The sequence below is a fragment of the Podarcis raffonei genome, chromosome 5 (assembly GCF_027172205.1).
Source record: "Podarcis raffonei isolate rPodRaf1 chromosome 5, rPodRaf1.pri, whole genome shotgun sequence".
NCBI lineage: Eukaryota > Metazoa > Chordata > Lepidosauria > Squamata > Lacertidae > Podarcis > Podarcis raffonei.
Genome location: NC_070606.1, coordinates 65,045,516 through 65,067,504, shown reverse-complemented (window position 1 = coordinate 65,067,504; position 21,989 = coordinate 65,045,516). Strand labels below are relative to the sequence as shown.

Genomic DNA, 21,989 nt, shown 5'->3' with positions numbered 1-21,989 from the left:
TTCAGATTATGCACCTTTGGCAACCTCTAGGCAAGGCCTGCACTGCACAAAATAAAAGAATCTGTTCCTGGAATTTGAGTGCGGGTGGCGCTGTGGTCTAAACCACTGAGCCTCTTGGGCTTGCCGATCAGAAGGTCAGCATTTCAAATCCTCACAATGGGGTGAGCTCCCATTTCTCTGTCCCAGCTCCTGCCAACCTAGCAGTTCAAAAGCACGCCAGTGTAAGTAGATAAATAGGTACTGCTGCGGTGGGAAGGTAAACAGCATTTCCATGCGCTCTTGTTTCTGTCATGGTATTCTGTTGCACCAGAAGTGGTTTAGTCATGCTGGCCACATGACCCAGAAAGCTGTCTGTGGACAAACACTGGCTCCCTCAGCCTGAAAGCGAGATGAGTGCTGCAACCCCAGAGTCGCCTTTGACTGGACTTAACCATCCAGGGGTCCTTTACCTTTTTACCTTTACCTAGCGTGCTAGCCGGATCCAGTGCAACAAGTCCCACTAGCACAATGGGGCTTCCCCCTTCTCCTCCCCCTGTGTGCTCTCATGCCCTCCTACCAGCCCAAAGAGGGGTAAGAGAACACCCAGAATAGCATGCAACGGGAGGAGATGGGAGATCTTTCCATCAGGGAAGCAAAAATGTTTGTGCTGATGGAGTGATCTCTTTAGCGCTGCTTGGAATTCCATCCATAAATTCTGAGTATAGGGATGGATGGATTGGGAAAGCATGTTAAGAAAGCCACGGTGACTACTAATGAAAGCTCTGTGAACAGGATACTCTCCTAATTCCACACTGCTCAGTCGGAAGGTTAAGTGAGGAAGTAATGGCCAAGAGAGCCCAGAGAATCCAAGCTCTGGAGAATGGCTTGGTTTGGCCAGAGATCATTCTCACATGAATATGAAAATATGCACATAAGAGGTCTTTTAAGGTTTCCTGAAAGAAGGCATTTTGCTAACTATAGCAGGCTAGATAATGGAGAAGGAGAGCAAATAAAACATTTTCTTTTAAAATCCCAGGACTTGGAAGAATCCACAGGTCAGGACCATTTCTTTATGTTTGTGGTGGGAAGAAAGTGTCCCTCAGCAAAGGTAAAGGTAAAGGACTCCTGAACGGTTAAGTCCAGTCAAAGGCGACTATGGGGTTGTGGTGCTCATCTTGCTTTCAGGCTGAGGGAGCTGGCATTTGTCCACAGGCAGCTTTCCGGGTCATGTGGCCATCATGACTAAACTGCTTCTGGCACCATGGAACGCCATGACGGAAACCATAGTGTGAAACCATAGTGCATGGAAAAGTCCCTCATTACCCCCGCAAAGCTCTAGTAAGCAGACCCTCTACTTGGCTGATGTAGATAAAAAAGGGTACAAGGTAACAAGCAACGCTTTCAATTCTGTTTCCGCACACTGCAGAGCCAGTGCTATAGTCTATCACTGCAACAGTAAAACAGAAATCTTTACAGTGTATATCTTTTCCCCCAAATGAAACATCTAGGTTAGTCTGTCTAATTAACTCTTCAAACCATTTTCTGAGTGTTGGAGTGCTGGCATTCAAATGACCTAGATGCAATAAGCAGCCAAATACAAATGAGGCAGCCTCAATTGGCAAGCCAGTCTCTTCCATGTGCCTGCTTGCAGAGTATCAGTATCTTGTTCTACAAGTAAGAAGTTAAGAAGACAATAATTGCTTGCTGGAGCAGAGCAAGGTCCATCTAGTTTTGCATTCTGTTTTTAACAGAGACTGACCAGATGCTTCCCATGGTCACAAGCTAGACATGAAGACCTCCCTTGTTGTTATCATCAGCATCTGGTATTTATATATACATAGGTACACTAGCTCTATATGTGGAGGTTCCATTTAGCTATTTTGGCTAAAACTCTCCTACATCTTAAAGGTAATTTCCAAAAGTCCATGATCCATTTTGTGTGCTGGCAAGAGCTGTGTGCCCATGCTAATACTGTGCATATAGCCTCATAGCCAGGTGATTCCACTGGATTCATGTTCTCAGTTATTGTTTTGGTAAGTATCCATGCAAGATGCAAATTGTGTGTCCTTGAAAACCCTGAAACACAAAATTAGAGAGATGCATCTTTCACTAGCTTGCCATCTGCTGGTGGTGCAGAAAAAAATGCACAACTTTGAGATACAGGCATTCTCCCCAACTGCATGCTTCAGTGAAACTAAAGTGGGGAGCACCTCTAAACACCCTTTAAACGCCCTCTGTGCCCTCTCACTTCAATCCATACAAAAATACTGGATCCAAAAATATCCACAACTAGAATTGAAACTCTGGGGCCAGCAGAAGGCTGGAGGATGCATGGGAAAGCAGCTGCTGCGTGACCCCACACACCAGCTGTTAGATGGGGAGGCTGAACAGCCTAAGCAGAGCCCTGCTGCACCTCTGGTCTCTATGGGGTTTCCTTCACCCTCACTGACATCTTCGGAATCTGGAGAGTGTCCCTTTGTGAGCCATGAGGACTCTGTAGCTCTCTCCTGCCATTTCTGGGTTTGAATTGAACTATTTAATTATTTCCCAGCGCTGTGTGTGTATGCGGTCACTTGAGTCTATTGCTTGTAAGTGGTGTGTGTGTGTGCGCGCGCACACACACACACACACCTGTGCAGAAAAGTCCTCTTCTTTAGGCAGAACAGAGAGGTTGCTAATTCTCAGCAAGAAAACCAAACAGCTCCTGTCAACTAGGAATATACACCATTCTACTCACCATCTTTGAGTAGACGAATCATAAAGCTTTTATTGATAGCCCTATGGTTGGATTTGGTCTTTGTACTGAACTTTACACTTCCAGACATGTTGTTCCAAATATGTCAGACTGCCTTTATCCATAGTCTGGTTCCAAACTCTGGCAGATTTCCTCAGACTTCTTATGAGCCCAGAGCTGTTTGTCAGCAGCATGGATACCTTTCTCCTGGACATTTAGAAGCCATTTTACACTGGCCGAGTGGGTAGCACTAAGTCCAAGGTCATTGCGTCCCCACCTTGATCCTTCTGCATTATATGTTTGTTTTGCTTTTCTAATCTGTAAGCCAGCCTTGGTTATGATCTTGTAAATTCCTTTGTAATCCTGCTAGAGCATCAGCTGCACTTGTAAAAGGATTTATGGAACAGTAAAAATGTATGTGATGAAGCTGTAAAAAGATTTATGAACTGGGCAAAGCATGGATGACTTCATCGCAGGTTTTGCCATCAGTAATGGAAGGATAGAGTTTTGGCCCAGTGTGTGCCTAAGGCTGCCTTCCTGTAAGCTGCAGCTTTCCCTTTGGCAGATTTAGTGCTTTACTACTAAGCTGTAAATGAAAGAATTGTACTGCAAGGAAGAGAGATGAACTATTGTAAGGGTTTGGTATTTCACTAGGTGTTGTGTCCTATGCCACCTGTGCTGCTTCTACTAGATGTGGTGCACCATCCGGATGAGTAGCAACCAGCAGTTGGTGGGGAATGGACGTTCTGCACTGTTCCTATGTGACTTGTGAGTGTCAGGCACTCTGAATTCTCAAGACTCATAGAAACTCTGGAGTTTCTCTGGAGTGACTCCTCTGCAGTCCTGGGATATTCTAGACCTGCATCTTCACATTTCATAGGGCTTACGGCTGCTGCTTAACGTTAAATATGTGGTAAACGAACAATGCTTGAATGGGATTGGATTAATTATATAGACATTAAAACTGCAGTCCTAAGCCGAGAAGAGGTGGAGAGTGTTTGCTCTCTGACTGATTGCCAAACATAAAAAAGGTGAGGAGCAAATCCCAGGAGAGATGAGATGCTAGAACAAAAGTTAATAATAGGATGGAAAGAGAAAGGGGCAGGTGAGAGTAGGGAATAGGAGAGTCACAGCAGTGGGGCTGACTTTAGTGCCATTGCCCAGAATAAAAGAGGATTACTATTTTTCCAGTGAAAACAAGATAACTGTGCAATGCATTCCAAGGATTGCCTGCTGTGATCACCCAGAGTATCTCTGGCAATCTTTTCAGGTGTTAAATATAGTGATTCATTTTGGTCAAAAGCATATGACAAATCTTAGGTTAGCCACTTCTCTGAAAATAGTGTACACTACAAAGAGAGAGTTGAAGAAGAAATGGAAGGACAATTTTCTGGAGAGCACCAGGCTGGCAAAGGGTGGTGTGATGTAATGCATGCCATGTTTAGCTCAGGTGACTTTCACTACTTGGGAAGCCCATTTTCACGTTCGGAAGACTGGGATTTTCAGCTTCAGCCTGCTGGGCCTCATAGCTACAGCAACACCTTTTTGGATCCTGCAGGCCAGGTAATTTGACAGGTGAATGGCATAAAAGGCCCGAGAGGACTAAGCCGCAGTTCAGGAGGTGGTAGAGCTCTCACTTCTCTCTATTAGCACCTGGCCACAAACAAGAAATACATCAGTTGCCTTTGTAATGGGTGAAAGTGATCGGGGTTTTTTTCCAGCGTTCAAGTTTGCAGTGTAATCTCAAAACAGCAACTTGACTAGCCTTTGTTAGATTCACGGGTTCCACAATTTAATGTGCACCAGATGGGAGGAAACGCCTCCACCAATGCGATTTGTGTTCCTGAGTGTGAGATCTCTCTTAAAATTTAATGAGTGAAATAATGAGGTTTCTACCAAAGTTAACTCCTGCCGGCAACCTCCCAAACTCCCTGCAGCAGCCTACAAGTTCTCAGTCATGTCTGGTAGAGATTTGGCAGCCTGCTGCAAGGGGCCGTGTGACGCTTTTTGAAAGCTAAAGCAAACCCCCAAGAATATTTATTATGGAGGCTGTATTTTATCATTAGGATGCTCACTCGTTTGTAATTGCTGCATTCTGTCATTTTAGTAGCAGCCACAAAACTATCAAAGGTATGTTGGGTAAATAAAAATGGCTTAAATTATGCATGAACAGCAGCATCGTAAACCTGCTGCCATCTTTCCCATAAAAACAGCAAACTAGTGTTCGTTTGTAACTTCCCTCTAGCGGGTTGAATGTTCAGCCTGAACAAGAGAGGGCTTGCAAGGAGGCATTCAACACCAGGCTACAGAGGTGGTCAATCTGAATCAACTGGAAAGCTCCTAGAATGTCAAACAGCTGAACAAATGACTTTCTGCACTCTCTTAAGTCCTTCATCTGTATACGCCTCCTCTTTCAGAAGGGACACCGTGATGATTTTCACTGTGATTGAATCCTCTTGATTTTTCTTTCCTTTCTTCTTTTTCATTTCTGAGACAACTTTTCCCAAAGCGATTTCCTTCTTTCTTCCATTTCTCCCCCCCTCCTCCTCTTCATTCATTTATTCTCTCAGCTTGCTGCTATTCTCTTTGATTTTTATCTTTATTTTTGCCCTGCATTCACTGCTATAGCACAGCCACCTGGTATAACCCTTCCAATCAGACCGACGCAGGAAAGGTGTCAGATTGATAAATATTGATCTCTACCTGCAGTTCTTTCCTTGACTCTCCTGCTAATGGATTTGGTACTGCTTCAATAAATAACAGTGTGCACCCACTTTCTGGGTGCAACCCATGGCCTGCTCCCAATCTGCCAGTTATAACTAATATGTTATACATTTCAAGGAGAAAAGATAATGCAGGGGAAGCGGAGAGAAATATAAGAGGAAGAATGAAACAAGAGAGCAAGTGACTAGGGGAGCTGATTGTACAGATAGGCAAGGAAGGAAGGTTTAGGGGGAGACGTGCTGTTGATCCCTTTTCCCAGAGATGAATATGATTTTTTCTCTCTCTTCCGCTCTTCTCTAAAATGAGAAGGCTCCCCAGGAATGAAGATCTACATTGACCCTTTTACGTATGAGGACCCCAATGAAGCTGTTCGTGAGTTTGCCAAGGAAATTGATGTGTCTTTCGTGAAGATTGAAGAAGTCATTGGAGCAGGTGTGACTCATTTCCCATTGGGCAGGTTTCAGTGGCATCCCTCCCCCCTTTCCCCTTCCCTTCATTTACCTTCCTGCTTTCTTCCCTTCCCTCCTCTGTTGTCGATGCTCAGGCTCGTTCTGCTCAATTAACAGTGGACTGGCACTTTTCTCCTGGAAGCCTAACAGAATTTTCTTCTGTGATTTAAGAGACTGTGCTTAATTAATTGACTCACTTTAATACATTGTTGTGCTCCCTGGTTTAATTAACAATAAATAGGTAGGGCAATAGCTCCCTAGTTTACAGCATCTCTCTTATCTGCTACAGCAGGAATCATACCTTTTTGGGGCCGTTAGCTAATTTCAGAAGGAAAAGCTTGCATACTTGCCATTAAAACACACACAACAACAACAACCTACCCTCTAGTTATTAAAAACCAGCCGTTTGTGTTAAACAACAGTGTGAACAACAGCATTTAGGAGATTGGTTGTTATTCTGTGCAAATCGTTTGACTTGTTCCCTTTAAATCTTTTGAGTGGTAAGCTTATACCCAGGACCGGCACAGTTTAACTACTGCCCCTGAGCACTTCTCAAACTCATCATACCAGAGACCCATTCCCAAAGACAGTGCTAACATTGTGGGAATGTTGCTTCATCACTGTACAACTTCAAATGATCCAGGAAGTACAGTTCACCTAGAAGGAGGTTAGTGAGCAGCATGTTCAGAACTTTAGTTAACAGTAGCCATGTAAGCGGAAAAAAGAATCTTTGTGGTAGCAGTGGACCATAGGTAGATCCCAAAGCCCATCAAGTCCATCAAAAGGGGAAAGTATCGCAACCTGAAGACAGCAAAGTATTGCATTTTGACTACACCATGAGAGGGCTGGTCTACTACCATCCCCAAGGATTTCCAATGTCCTCTCACCCCAAATTTACAGAGTAAGTGTGCATACTCAGAATCTTTCCACCATTGTGAAATGGTGGAAATCCTGAGTATGCAGTCTTTCCTGAGAATATAAGAAGTGCTTGGGTGGAGCACACTAGGAGTAAGCTAGTCTAGCATTCTTTATAACAGGGGTAGGGGAACCTGTGGGTCTCCAGACATGGTTGGACTACAAGTCTCATCACCCTTTATTATTGGCCAGGCTAGTTGGAGTTCAACATCACCTGGAGAGCCACAGGCTCCTCAGCCCAGCTTTACCCTATATGAACCATCCGAAAGTGGCCTGTAGTCCACCAATGGACCAGAGTATACTTTTTGCCCATTCCTTTGCTCTGGGCATCTAGAGTCTGCCTCAGAAAAGTTTTTTTATTTGCTAATATGTAATTTCCCAACTCCCATGTGTCAGAGCCCATCTGCTGCTATATCTCTTTGCTCTTTCTTTCTTTCCAGCATCCTTATAACCAGTTGCCTATAATCTGTGCCAACCTATTGTTTGCATTCATTGCTTGCTATTTGCATTCAGTGCTTCAGCGTTGCTTCTTTTTCCACCAAAGTTGCTTCCAGATGAAGCTGCTTCTGAGCATCAGATGTACAGCAAGTGGATTTTCATTCTGATCTCTCTCTGTCCAAATGGACTAGAGGCAGTTGGGTGGCACAACAATGGCAGTACCATCATGGCACCAAATGTTTGGAATAGGAAGTACCTCTTCTGGAGTTGGTACTGTGCCTATTTTATGAGCTATTGTCTGGAAGCATCCTTAATTTTCTCTTTTACTTTATCTCCCTCCCAACCACACTTTCTGTCTCCCACTCATTCCACAAAAGCCTTTCCTTCCCCATTTTATGAGACAAGATGGAAGACACTGGTAGCTCACAAGAGCCTTGGGGAGCAGCTCAAGCAGCAAGCCCAAGCCTTTTACTCTGCTTCCACTGAAGTCCATTCTAAAAATTTCACCTGTCTGCTTCCACTGAAGTCCACTGTAAATAGTTTTCTGTCTGCTTTGGTATAAAATTGGAATAAAAACAGTTTTTGGTCTCTTCTGTCCTATTTGTTGCTTTTCTTCTTTTACTAATTGTGTCAGAGTTACATTTGTCTTGCCTATCTTGTGACTTGATCTTAAGTATACTTTCTTAAAAATAAGTCCAATGAATTCAGTAAGACTTAGCACATTGACTTAGGATCACAGAGTAAGGCTGCAATATTATGCCTACTTAACTGAGAGAAAGCTCCATGAACTCAGTAGGACTTGCTTCTGAGTATACATGTAGAGGATTGTACCATTAGTGTGACAGCTTGGGAGAGACCTTGGATGTCATCTAGATCTCTGCTTTTTGCAGGATCTACAGCATCCCTGGCCATAATCAATTTCAGCATTGCAGACAGTGAAGAGGAGCCCACCACCTCCTGTTTCCCTTTCAAACAGTTCTTACTGTTAGGAAGTTTCTCTTAAACGAAACAGATTACAACATAAAACATATTTCTACTGAATTAACTGATGGCTGAGTAGTTGGAAGCACCACAGGAAGCTGCCTTGTACCAAGTCAAACTATTGGTCCATCTAGCTCAGTATTGTTTACATTGACTGGCAGCTGCTCTCCAGGGTTTCAGGCAACCTGGAGCCATCAAAATGATATTGGGACTACAGTTCCTATCATCCATGACTGTTGGCCATGCTGGCTAGGGAGCTGTAGTCCAGCAACATCTGGAGAGACCCAGCCTGGAGGAAGCTGGAACAGAGGCTTCTGGACCTTTCAGCATTGTGATGTCATAGCATCATGTCATGTGATAGTGCTAAAAGAAAAAAGCTCACCGGCCCAAACCTCCCTCTTTGACAATAGTTAAAGGTACAAGAATTGTGCTGTGTGTTGCTTCTGCTCACTTTATTACTGGGTTGGTATTTAGACATGTGTTTTGCTGCCACTCACCTTTTGAAGAAATTTTAAAATGTCTTGGGCAAGCACCTTGTCCTCAGCTTGGGTAGCTCTCATTTCTCTCCCCCCCCCCCTAAAAATAGCAGAATGAGCAAAGTCAATTGTAAATGGTACCTGTTCCATTACAGGGGAGTTTGGTGAAGTCTACAAAGGGCGCCTCAAACTGCCTGGCAAGAGAGAAATCTATGTGGCTATTAAGACATTAAAGGCTGGCTACTCTGAGAAGCAGCGGCGGGATTTCCTGAGTGAGGCCAGCATCATGGGTCAGTTTGATCATCCAAACATCATTCGGCTAGAGGGGGTGGTCACCAAAAGCCGTCCAGTGATGATTATTACAGAGTTTATGGAAAATGGTGCCCTGGATTCCTTTTTACGAGTAAGTATGACTTACTTTCTTTTTGAAGTGATAATGAAATTGGATCAATTTAATGAGGCCAGCTCTTGTGGGGGTGTCCACTGTGCAATTCAGCCCTCCAAATGCAGGAGCATGCCTTTCCTTCCAAATTAAATCGTCCAAAACAACAATGACATCCTGGCCTTAATGTAATTATTGCTAAATCTGTTTGGAAGTTGCCCAAATGTTTACTGCATTTTGTAGCAACCCAGCTGATAAGTATTTTAAACAGATTTTATTGATTTTTCTATGTTTTTAGCAGTTCTTGTTTTTATCTTGAGTTCTGTCAGGGAAAAGGGCAGGATATAAATAATCACCATCATCCTAGGACTGTTAAATGGTCCCCAACTCTCCTTCTGACACCAGTGGAGAGCTTCTCCTGCTCTTGGACCAGCCTTGCCCATTCTGGTGCTCTCAGGAAGTTTGGACTCCAACTGCCATCAGCCCTAGCAAAATGGCCAATGGTCAGGGAAGGTGGGAGTTGTAGTCCAATAAGATATAGAGTATACCAGGTTGGTATAGGTTGCCATTGTAGGCAATGGCTTTTTCCTTGAGATTCCTTCATTGGTCCTTCCTTTTCTCAATTCTCTTCATTTACTGCTCATATTTTCGTTGCCACTCCATCTCTTCCACTTACGCTTTCATTAGAATTAGTTTCCGGTCTATTGCCTGTTCTTTCTCCTTCCTTCAGCTACTGCTTCTGAGATTTCCTATCATCTCTTGGGACCGCTTCCTTCACATTTCCCCAAAATTAGCCTCCCTATCTGGCCAAATAGATCTCTGTTTCTTAGAGCCCGTATTGTAGGATACTATTCCCAGCCCGGATTCTTTGAATACAGAGGAATGCTAATTCTTTCATTTAACTTTCACTGATACAGCAAAACGATGGGCAGTTTACAGTCATCCAGTTGGTGGGGATGCTGCGAGGGATTGCAGCTGGTATGAAGTACCTTGCAGAAATGAATTACGTCCACCGGGACCTTGCAGCCAGAAATATCCTGGTCAACAGCAACCTGGTTTGCAAAGTATCTGACTTTGGCCTGTCACGTTACTTACAAGATGACACCTCAGACCCAACTTATACCAGCTCTTTGGTAAGTACCTGTTCACATATCATGTATGTAAGAACTCACGTGGAGGGAGATGTGCAGTTTCCATCAATTCACTTTTAGTCAGTGATAACAGCTGCAACTATGCATTGGACCTCTTCTAATGATTTCCATACAAAATGGTTTTAGTTGAATATCCATTCCAATATTTATTGCAGTCATAATTTGTTGTATGGTGATTATGAGGACCAAGGTCATATTGGAGACATATTTCAAAGAAGGCTTGGTCCCAAAGGAACTATATTTTGAATGGGAAATAGAGAGGAAGGGAGGAGAGAAAAAGTATCGGCCTAGGAACATGAGCAAACAGGTGATCATAGCAGATGGCAAGTTCAAGGGAACAGCAAAATAGTACTTATCACTGACACTTCTGATAGGCTCAGCACAGCAGCCACTTCGTAGCCATTCAGCTTAATGAAATTTTTGAAGACACTGGATATGTGCTTTTTCAGAAGCATACATTGTTGCCGAAACAACGGACAGCTTCCTCTATCACTTCTCAGATTGCCAACAGCTCATTAAGTCCAGGTTCTAATACTGAAGTGTATATTGACTCTCAGTGTATATTGTAAAAGCCATGAAGTCACCTATTAAGTGGATGCAGGTATTTTACTGTGTGGTTCATACAGTGAACTCTTGCTTTTTAATGAAGGGAGGAAATGCAGAATTCACAAGAAATTCAAAACACAGTTACAACAGCACTGTGGGATTTTGCAGTTCTTGATTTAAGATATGTCTTAGAGTTAATTCTCCTAAGAAAAGTTTGGTGGTTTTTCTTGGCAAGAGGCCATATTAGGTCACATTGTCTTGGCTGGCCTCAACATCGTTTGCAGTCTTAGCAGACCTTTCAGACTCCACAGTTGACTCAAATGGCTTCTTCTGCTGTCTTGCTGAGACTTCAAGGCAAAAGTGAGTGTTTTCAAGCAACACCAATATTGATGACCAGCATCTACTGATCCTTGGCAGCAGCCCTTAGTGTGCTCTATTTATCGTGTCAGAATTCCAGAAAACAAAGCTGGAAAGCGTCTATTACATTTTTATCCCTCCCTTTCTCCAAGAAGCTCAAAGTGGCGCACTTGATTCTTTTCTTCCCATTTTTTTCCCTCACAACAACCCTGTGAGGTATGTTAAGCTGAGAGACTGCGACTGGCCCAAGGTCAGTGGGCTATCTAATTGGCTTTAAGTCAGGATATCCTAAAGCACTGGTGATTGATGTCTGTCAAAACATTTTTGTTGATTTGAACTGCTCAAAATTTCATAATTCTCTGAAAAGTTTGTTCCAGCACTGAATAGTATTTTCCCAAAATCATTCAACTTAAAATCTTTCTTCCTATGCCTTATACTTTTTAAGGGTAGGTATATCTTTCATAGTAGCTCAGTTTTAAAACTTCCACTTTATTGAACAGAACTGGACATGACATTTTCATAAGGTTTTTTTTAATGATGATGATGATGCAAATTGCTGAGGAAAAGTAGGAAACTGATTTTAATATTGAAAAACTGAGAGAAACCAACATTGACAGATTCAGCCATTGCTGGCCTGCTCCACAATCCCCCCGTGGGCTTTGTGGCTGATTTGGGATTTGAACACAGGTATTCCCAATCTTGGTCTAACCACCACAGCACATAAAAGATAAGGGCCACCTTAATAGATGCTGTAGAAAAACCTTTAATATGTGTTCCATTAATTTAGAGGGTGTAGCTAAGTGGGTACTATTTGTTCCAGAATTCCCTTCTCAGCACATCAGATCTTTAACCAACATCCTGCCAAACAAGCAGCAAGACACAATTTTTGAAAGGTCCAGTGAAATGGAAAAGGTCCTTGCTTCAAGAAGTTTTGGGGACTTGACTGTGACATTTATACCTGACACTGGAGAGATTAAAACAGGATCACATGCATACCATAGCGGTGTTCACTTGCAGAGCGAATACCAGCGACTGAGCCAGAAACAAGCAGCCAGCTGGTGTTAGTTGGTATGAATTTCACTGGATCCAAAAAGCCACTTTCCGGTGGTTGCAAATCAGTGGCATAGGTGCCCTTGCAGTCATTGCAGCCAGGCCAATTTACACCAGCTGAGAATCCTTGAATCAGCCATCCATGGCTTAACTGGGAGTTCAGTTTCCTCCCCAGGCTGCACACTGCGGCCCATTTAAGTAAATCAATGTGAGTTTAAACTGCCCGACACTGCCTGCCTGGATTGAGCATGAAGTGGCCTCTCCCACCTCTGGAGAAAAAGCAGATTTTCTCATCTGTATTTTTATAGTTAATTTATGCCACAAATGGCCTTCCCAGCAGCTGGGAAATGATGCACTGCCTGCAATTACATCACAGCCTCCCACGGCAGGTTCATAGCTCTGCTCTGGGGAAAAGGTAGGCAAAAACAACCTTCAAGCAAATCTCTCCTCTTTTGGTTATTTAAATAGAGCTTTTATTACAACAACGAAATCTGTTTTGCCATCCATCTTTGAAAAGCAGCTGAAAACTAGAGCAAACAATTCCTCCCAGAGTCAGTGTCTTACTTTGTCTGTGTTTCTCTTCTTCCTCCCATTAGTTTTAATTATGGCATGAATCATTTACATGGAAACAAGATAATTGTTTTCTAACACTTCACATGCTCCGGCTGCTGCTTATTGCACTCCTCACTCTTCCATTGTGACATGGCAGTCCTTACCCATCAAATAGGTCATAATGGTGTCTGCCTCCTGTTGGAGAGTCACTGGCTCAGATGAGAGGCACACTGCCACACATGGGATGAATGCAAGGTTTTAATCTTCACGCCCATTGAAGAGATATTTTGAGTGGGAAGCTCTCTCCGATCTGATAAATTTATTAGGATTAGGCGAGCTGTCTCATCCTCCCTTTGTACAGGTGAGATATTATTCCAGTCACTAGTCTTAGGGTAAGTGTAAGGCAACCAAATCCTCCATTTGATATGCTAGTGAAATTTGCCAGAGCTAGACTCAGAAACCAGCTTTGGGGGCTCAAGACGCCTACTCCAGATGAAGTGTGGAAATGAATTTCCTCACAGCTTTCTCTCCCCTCCTTCCAATAAGTCCTGCCCCCACTCCATTGGTGTAGCAGCCAAGAGAGGGGTATCTATATTCCAACATACTGATGTGCTGATAAGGGTTGTAGGATGGGTGCCTGTATATAATTTTTACATGCGCCTTAGATTAGCTCAGAAAACTAACCCTTTCCCCTGATTTTTTGAGTGGGTGAGGGGAAGATAAGATAATTAAAGAATCAATTCAAGACAATGAGTCAACACAGCTAATGGGTTCTGGAGAGCTCACCCATCCCTTGTTCCTACCAATATTCCCAATATCAATAGCAACTTTTAACATTTTTGCTTTAACGCTTAAACATGCTCACTACTGCTGCTCACCCCTCCTACTATTGCTGGGCATCTCTGATTCTCCCCTGGTGCCCAGTTACTCCAGCACTTTCTTTCCCAAGACCATGGTTTTACCATCTTCATTTCTTTGATGATCTAGATATTTGAAATACACACTCAACAAGATTCAAATGAGCATGAGCAGCACCATCACCTTGAACTCACTTTGTCAACTTCTGCACTAGTATAGCTTAGATCAGGGAAACTGAAGTTGATTGAGCTGTATGAAATGCAAAGCGCTGGTGGGAATCTGCATTTAAACCAGGAGAGCAGGGTTCAAAAAAAGTCCCCTGCTGTGCACACAATCCCCCACTGTTGCTGTAGTAACCATTAAGACATCAAAAGCACGTTCTCCATCTTCTGGTTTTAAATAGGTCCCTTCCCAACATTCTGACAGTAGGTATCTTTTGTAGCTATGCTGAGATGTGCTCACTCAGAGAGGCATGTTTGCTGACATGCCCTGAAATATAATGAAAGGGAACCCACATTAGTTGCCTCCTAGAATTGGACTAATATAATTTCAAACTGAGCTACCAAAGTATGTGTTGCTCCTCATCTGGTGTATTTGTGATGAGCTGTCATCTTTGTGCCAAGGGCAACTCCACCTCCTTGCCCTTCGCTTGCCATCTTTCTTAGGGGAAGAGGCCCGAAGCAAAGGAAGTTTTCCTGTGCCACAATAGAAAACTGCCAAGGGTAAGGAAGTGTCACTCAGGATAAAACCCTGAAGGCCATAGTTTCTACTTGATATGCAAAGAGGTGCAGAGAAACAGCTGTTGCTGTCAGCCTTTGACGTCTGCTTTTGGGACTAGTAAGTGTGAGAGCACCTACATATTCCCTGTAGGAAACATGCTGTCCTTTCCAAAACACTTGAATGTTCCTTGGCATTCATGGGAATGAGATTTTGTTACTTTAGTTAGTGTTTACATTTAAACATCGCAGCTGGAATAAATGTCATAATGTTAATTTTCTCACCACAAACGTCACATGCAGCAAATAACCTGTGCCTCCTTCAAGGTGCATGTTCAGGAACAAGGTAAATATATAAGCTAGGGCAGGGATGGGAACCACCTGTGGCTCTTCAAATATGTTTGGACTCCAACTCTCATCACCCCTGTGAGAACAACCAATAGGCAGGGATGATGGGAGTTGTAGTCTAGCAACATCTGAAGGGCCACCGGTTTCCCATCCCTAAGCTAAAGCCACAAACCTAGACTTATTCTTGGACACACAGACCTAAACCAGTTTTGTTGCTGTTCATGGAATCATGGGAATTACGGTTCTGAGAATGGAAAAACTACACTTTCTAGGGTCCAAGGTGTAAAATATGGCAAGCTGGTTCAAAAGCCAACTGTAATCTAGCCATTGTCCGTCTAGCTACTCTTTGGTGTATTCCTTTTGCTCTCTGAACCTGTCACTTTACCAAGGAGAATAATAACAATGTCTTTTGTAAAATCTACTGAGACTTCCTAAGGAAACATAAATCATTCTCCTCCTCCTCATACATCAGCACTTGAATAGCTGGTTTGTCTGGAATAGTGTTGCCCTCTGAAATTTTGTATTTTGTGATCTGTCAGGATTTGCAGTGAACCAAGGACATTGGCATTCATACTGGGCTTTCTTTTTTAAGCTTTCAATTGCTCTGGGGTTTTTTTTAATGTGGACAATTAAGAGCAGGGGTAGCCAGCTTTATATTATTCTCAAGCACCACTCTGTTCCCCAGATACTAGGAAGGTTGCATACAACTTGATGCTGGCCTGAGTTTAAAGGGAATGGTGAACCAGCACCCAGCTCAGATTGAACCCTAATGATGATTTATTGCCCCCTGCAATTGATTAAGAACCAGATCCAGGTGTTTCCTGAATTGACCCATGTTGAGCTAATCTGGTGCCCTGGGGCTGTACACCGTCATAGAAACTAACAAACTGCATTAGACTTAAAAAATAAAATCAATTTACAAATCTTGGTGTTTTATTGTTTCTTAGAATTCCTGAGCAATGCCGGGTATATCCAGCTAGTCTACTATATATTTTGGAAAGTTGTTTCTCTTTTATTATATGTTTGGACATATATGTTTGGACACCTATATGTTTGTAACCAAATTTTGCATAATGATTTGTGAGATCAAGGAGCAGGTTTTTATCTATGAATGGATAGAACTTGAAGCCATTTTAAATCAAGATGGTGGAACCTTTCAAAACAGCACTGACTGTAACCACTGATGGCAAAACAGCACTGCGGGGTTGTTGTTGTTTTTTTGTTGTTGTTTCTTAGAATTCCCAAGCAATGCCAGGTGCAAGGCTCCTAGGAAGTAAGCTATAATTTTATAGTTCTAGTTACAGGTAGGTAGCCGTGTTGGTCTGCCGTAGTCGAAACAAAATTAAAAAATTCCTTCCAGTAGCACCTTAGAGTCCAACTAAGTTTGTTCTTGGTATGAGTTTTTGTGTGCATGCACACTTCAGATACATGTGCATGCACACGAAAGCTCATACCAAGAACAAACTTAGTTGGTCTCTAAGGTGCTACTGGAAGGGATTTTTTAAATATAATTTTATAGTTATTGTTTGTTAGTTTCATCGCTTTTAGGTTTAGGTCTCCCAAGGTGGCACAAAATAGAAAATCCAAATATTAAGGAATTACCGTATGTCTAAAAGAGTCGTAGTAACAACATGTAAAACTGTCAGCAGAATAAAACATGACTAGTAGCCATCAATACTCACGTCCTCCATGAATTTGTATACTGGCCTTTAAAGGCATCTATAGTTAACACTTGTCTTTTCTTCTCCTTCAGGGTGGGAAGATCCCAGTGAGGTGGACAGCCCCAGAAGCCATCGCCTACCGCAAATTTACATCTGCCAGCGATGTGTGGAGTTATGGGATTCTCATGTGGGAAGTGATGTCATTTGGGGAAAGACCCTATTGGGACATGTCCAACCAAGATGTGAGTTTGGTGAATCCCTCCCTTAGACCACAGAAGCCATATTCTTTTGTTTTTCTCGAGGGTGGAAAGAATCTTTCACAACCACACTTCCAGCAAGAATTGCTCAATGGTTTTCCAGTGCTATGTCAACTGTTGTTCTTTCAGCAAAATCTTCTGTATGGAATATGTCTTAGTATATTCTTTCCTTTAAGGGGAAGTGCTCTCTTTCTGCATAGGGAGTGGCTTGGTTGGGACAATGGAATATACTTGTACAATACTCTTTCTTTCCCATACACAGCAGCATTATTTTTCTGCCTGATATCATTCCTGTCTACCTGGACTCCATCCCCCCCCCCGCCGCCCATGTAGGTTAGTGTAGCCCTCACATAAATTAATATTGAAAGGAAGAAAGACATTTGAAGAGGGACATTGATAAATTTGAGCATGCCCAGAGGAGACCAGCCAGGATGAAGAGAGGTCTGGAGATTGTCCTATGATGCTGGTTTTAACCTTTAAAGCCCTATACGGCCTAGGACCCTCGTACCTACGGGACCGCCTCTCCTGGTATGTCTCATGGAGAACCTTACAGTCTTCAAACAAAAACATCTTGGAGGTCCTGGGCCACAGAGAGGTTAGGCTGGCCTCAACCAGAGCCAGGGCTTTTTCTGCTGTGGCCCCGATCTGGTGGAATGCTCTGTCACAAAAGACTAGGACCCTGTGGGACTTGACATCTTTCCGCAGGGCCTGCAAGACAAAGCTGTTCCACCAGGCCTTTGGCCAAGGCACAGTCTGACCTCCTCCTTTGGTAATCCTCACAGAACTCTAGCCCAATGGTTGCCATTAATTTGATTTTGAATTGATTTTAAAATGAATTGATTTTAGAATGCTGTGTTACTTTTATTGTTGTTAGCCGCTCTGAGCCCAGCTTTGGCTGGGGAGGGCGGGATATAAATAAAATTTTATTGTTATTATAAGAGACAGTTGAAAGAGCCAGGTATGTTTAGTCTAGAGAAGATTAAGGGGAGACATGATCATTGTCTTCAAATATCTGAAGCACATACATGCAGAACACAGCATAAGCTTGTTTTCTGTTGCTGTAGTTTTAGTAGAGGGATGCTGTAGTTGCATCCTGCATTGAGCAGGGGTTGGACTAGAGGAACTCCGAGCTCCCTTCCAACACTCTTTGGAAAAGGTCCGTCTAATCTAGCATCCCGTTCAAATGTCCATGATGCCCACCAGAAGAGCCCTCCCTCATTTTATGCTTCCAGCAGCTGTTACTCAGTGACTTGTGGCTTCTGAACATTGAGGTTCCATTTGGCTGGTGTGTGGGGCTAATAGCTCTTGAGAGAACCATCTCCTACAGTTTCCTCTCTCACAAAGCCACTTAAGCAGTGGCAGCCGCCACATGTTTTGACAGTGAATTCTAGGTGTTAACTATGCTTGGGTAAGATAGTGCTTCCTTATATATATTCTGAATACCTTGTTCATTCTAAATATCTTGTCAATCAGTATTAACCCTCTCCCTGGTTCTTATATGATGAGAAAAAGCAAGAAACCACATATTACTGCATTCTTATACTGTAAACCACCCTGTGATCTTTGGATAAAGAGTGGTATATAAATTTTAATAGTAATAATAATAATAATAATAATAATAATAATAATAATTCTCTTCATACTATTCATGATAAATGTCTGTTGTGTTAATTGATCTTACCTCCCCAAAAGAGCATTTCCTAGCCCTAAGGCTGTTCAGCAAGCACTTTCTTTTTAAGATCGAACAATCTTGCCTCACCTTGTTAGCTGTGCAGTGAACAACTGGCACATCCATTTCCCCTTCCACAGTGTGCTGTGTGCACGAAGAAGGATGTTTGTTATATATTACAATATTGTAGAAGTGCAGTATGGAAGACAAGTCTCTCCTTAATCACACAGCCACACTGAGCCATGCAGTGACACCTTTTGTATCTGAGCACTGGGGCTGCCTGTTTTATCTACTGGTGATTTTCAGGTGGAAATGTTGGGAGTCAGTTCCAGTGCTGATGCATGCTGGGCCCTCGAGAAAGGCTGGGAAATGCTAGCTGTGAGGTGCAAACTCCAGCTTGCCATTCCTTCTTCTTATTTTCCCTTGAACCTGTGCTGCAAAGAAAGAGTTTTGGAGATGAAAGAAGCTGAGAAGGGGAGAGGAGCAGAGGAAGAGGAGCCAGTGTGGTGGTAATTGGACACTAGGAACCTGGCAGGCCTTTGAAAATGTTCAGAGGGTTTATGAGCCAGGCACAGAGACTTGATGAAGTCCTGCACTCCAGCATGATAGGCAGAGATAATGAGAGTGGCGGCTGCTAACAGGGAAGGGACTACCTTTGTCTTGAAGCATCAGAACTCAAATTAACCTCTCAATGCCCTGCTTCCTTCGGAGAGAGGAATGTTTCCTTTGCTTCTTGTGCAGAGGGCACACACCTCTTCCTTTACTCCATATTAGTGTTCTGAACACTGGCTGGGAAAAAGAGCTCAATTTCTAAAGGAAAACGAGAGTGGGGAACATACCTTAGCCCAGGAGGGATAGAGCAGGGCGGCTCTGGAGGAGAGGCAATGTTTTAGCTGGTTGAATCCAGTGCTAAATTCGCCACATTCCAACCACCCAACAGTTTAATCCATATAACAAAAGAGATTCTTTTCTAAGCCTTGTTGCCATTCCTGCTGTGGTTGAGCTTCACTAGTAGAGCACTGTGGGAGGACCTGTTGAGAGTAAATTAGTAAGATGAGCCAAATGAGCTTCTTCTAAGCAGCAAGGGCAGGTAAACTACTCCCCCTGTTATATATTTGAGTTTTTAGTTCACTCTGCTGGTTAGTGGGTGGGAATATCCTTTTGTTTTATTGTTAGTGTGCTGCCAGAATTTTCTGTCACTGTTATGGGATGACTTGTTTTTTGTTCTTTGTACACACCCCATATATTGTATGGAATGTTATTGTTTCAAAATAATTTCATATCTATCTTTCTATCTATATCTATCATCTATCTATCTATCTATCTATCTATCTATCTATCTATCAGTGTAAGTCTCTTGCCTACCATTTAGGTAATAAGCAACATAAGCAATAATAATAATAATAATAATAATAATAATAATAATAATGCCACTGGCCGACCTGTGTGAAGTTAAACACTAACTTACGACCAAGCTAGATAGGAATCTCATGATGGGCCCTTGGGTGCTTGTTTTTTCTATGCTAAATAGCAGCCACCAAGGGATACCAATCCAGATGAGAATGCTGGGGCTTAAACTTTTTCCTTCTGACACGATCCCAGTCTGGACTATATGCCCCATGACTAGTATTTGCATTCATACACACACACACTTTTGACTAGTGGGCATCCTACCTTGCTTCCTTTTGCTGCACCTTTTGGCTGCAGATAGAGCATTGGCATGCCTGGTGGGTGGAATGGGGACAGTTGCCCTTGACCTCATGTATGGAGGCAGGCCACATCCGCCGCACTGGTGAACAGTACACTCTAGGTGGTAGAGGAAAGGGCTCAAGTGAATATAGGCCCTGACCAATTGTAGAGGAAGAGGACTGCCAGCTTGAACTGAATTTGCAAGACCTGCAAGCAAGCAATACAGCAAGCAGACTTAACATGGACACTGGTACCAGAGCTTGGAATAAACCCAGATGCCAACTTTGCTGCCACATACACCCAGACAACACCATCACTGGACCCAACAACATCAAACACACCATCTCAGGCCTATTTAATTGCTCATCTTCTAGACCTGGTCTTATTAGAGATATTGGATTCCTGTCTCATTACATATGCTAATCATCTGCATACTATCCCTTGCTTTTCCCTGTAGGACTAATTGCAGTCATTAACAGTTGTCAACAGGTTTACCATACCCATTGAGTCAATCACCCATCTCCTACTACACTCCTGAGAAAAACTCCACCCTACCCTCCCACCATATATAAGGGTCTGGTGACTTCTGTTTCAGTGTATCTGAAGAAGTGTGCATGCACACAAAGCTTATACCAAGAACAAACTTAGTTGGTCTCTAAGGTGCTACTGGACAATGATAGATAGATAGATAGATAGATAGACAGATAGATAGATAGATAGACTGCATCAGACCAACACGGCTACCTACCTGAATTTGCAGGTGCCGTCTAAAATGAATATGAAACCTCTTATTATTGATCCTAATGAAAGGGTTTGGGCACACCCAGCAAGGGTCCAGGAGGTTTTTCCTTCAAGTTAAAATGTTATTCCCCCCCCATCCTTTGTTGCTTTTTTTTTTTTACAAAAAAACACTGATGACCCTCCAAGTTGTTTTTGTTAACGTTTGTATTTATCTCTTTAACTTACCGATGCACTTTTATTTTTGTAGGTAATTAATGCAATTGAACAAGACTACCGGCTCCCTCCTCCCATGGACTGCCCAGCTGCCCTCCACCAGCTTATGTTAGATTGCTGGCAGAAAGACCGCAACACCCGGCCACGCTTTGCTGAAATAGTTAACACCCTAGACAAAATGATCCGTAATCCAGCAAGCCTCAAAACTGTGGCTACCATCACCGCTGTGTAAGTTTCCAGCTGCCTTGCTGCGTAGTGGCTGAGGCCCTGAAAGCCATATTTGGCATTGCAAGTAGAACTGCCAAGCAGCTTTTTTTTTTTTAAAAAAAAAAAAAAGCTTAGTTGATTAATAATCTCTCTTAAATTTTAAAATGATTAATTAATCAGTTTTATTTAAATACATTTGCATATTACCAAACACTTAATATATGGGTCTTTTAAATGAGAGTGAGACAATTTGCCATTTTAATTAACAGAAACTACTACTTGTTTTTCTTCTTCATTCTATAGTACAGTTGCATAACAAAACAGTAAATCGTCAAAACAGAATCAAGTTGCTCTTAAGTGAGTCCTGCCAATAAAAGTTCCTGTCAATTAAAGCATTGAATCAGCTCAAGCTTTAGAATAGAACCTATTGGTTAAAGGTTGTGATTCAAAGCCAAAGAGAAGCAGAGAGGCCTGCATTGTGTTTACTGACTCCTAAAGTACTATTTCTGATCTCCCTGCTCCCAACTTCCCAGAAGAAAAGAAGGTGGCAGGAATGGCCCAAGCCATGTGAGTGTGCAGGCTGTGGAAGAGGAAACTATAGCCACTTCATTCCTCCCTAGTTCTTTTGCTGCATTGAGCTAAGCCTGGACAAACCATGAGCTGTAAACCATGGGACCATCCTTGGTGACAGCTCATAGTCTGGGGAGAGCTAAACTATGAACCCAGGTTTGGGTGACATGCTCAGCCAAGTCATGGCACCACAACAAAATGACCAGAGAGGGGCAAAGTGGGTGGTATCTCTTCTCCATGAACCTGTATGCTTCCACGGTCATGCTAAGCCATGGTTGGCTCAGTGTGGTGTGCAAAGCAGACTACCATGTAGGAGCATCCAAGGA

At 42.8% G+C, this 21,989-nt stretch overlaps 1 protein-coding gene across 9 annotated transcripts in view; it reads left to right on the top strand.

Annotated features, from left to right (window-relative positions):
• EPHB1 (EPH receptor B1) overlaps positions 1-21,989 on the top strand; it is a 331,437-nt gene that overhangs the window by 284,540 nt on the left and 24,908 nt on the right. For 7 of the 9 annotated variants that reach the window (XR_008330672.1, XR_008330669.1, XR_008330670.1 and 4 more), the window contains exons 10-14: positions 5,747-5,869; positions 8,852-9,099; positions 9,996-10,211; positions 16,410-16,559; positions 20,921-21,114. Coding sequence is in view for 3 of the 9 variants with exons in the window: in XM_053389846.1 (XP_053245821.1) it covers positions 5,747-5,869; positions 8,852-9,099; positions 9,996-10,211; positions 16,410-16,559; positions 20,921-21,114 (931 nt within the window). In the remaining 6 variants the exon portion in view is untranslated. The remainder of the gene's footprint in view (positions 1-5,746; positions 5,870-8,851; positions 9,100-9,995; positions 10,212-16,409; positions 16,560-20,920; positions 21,115-21,989) is intronic. The other 2 variants (XR_008330673.1, XM_053389847.1) reach the window with 1 other exon arrangement.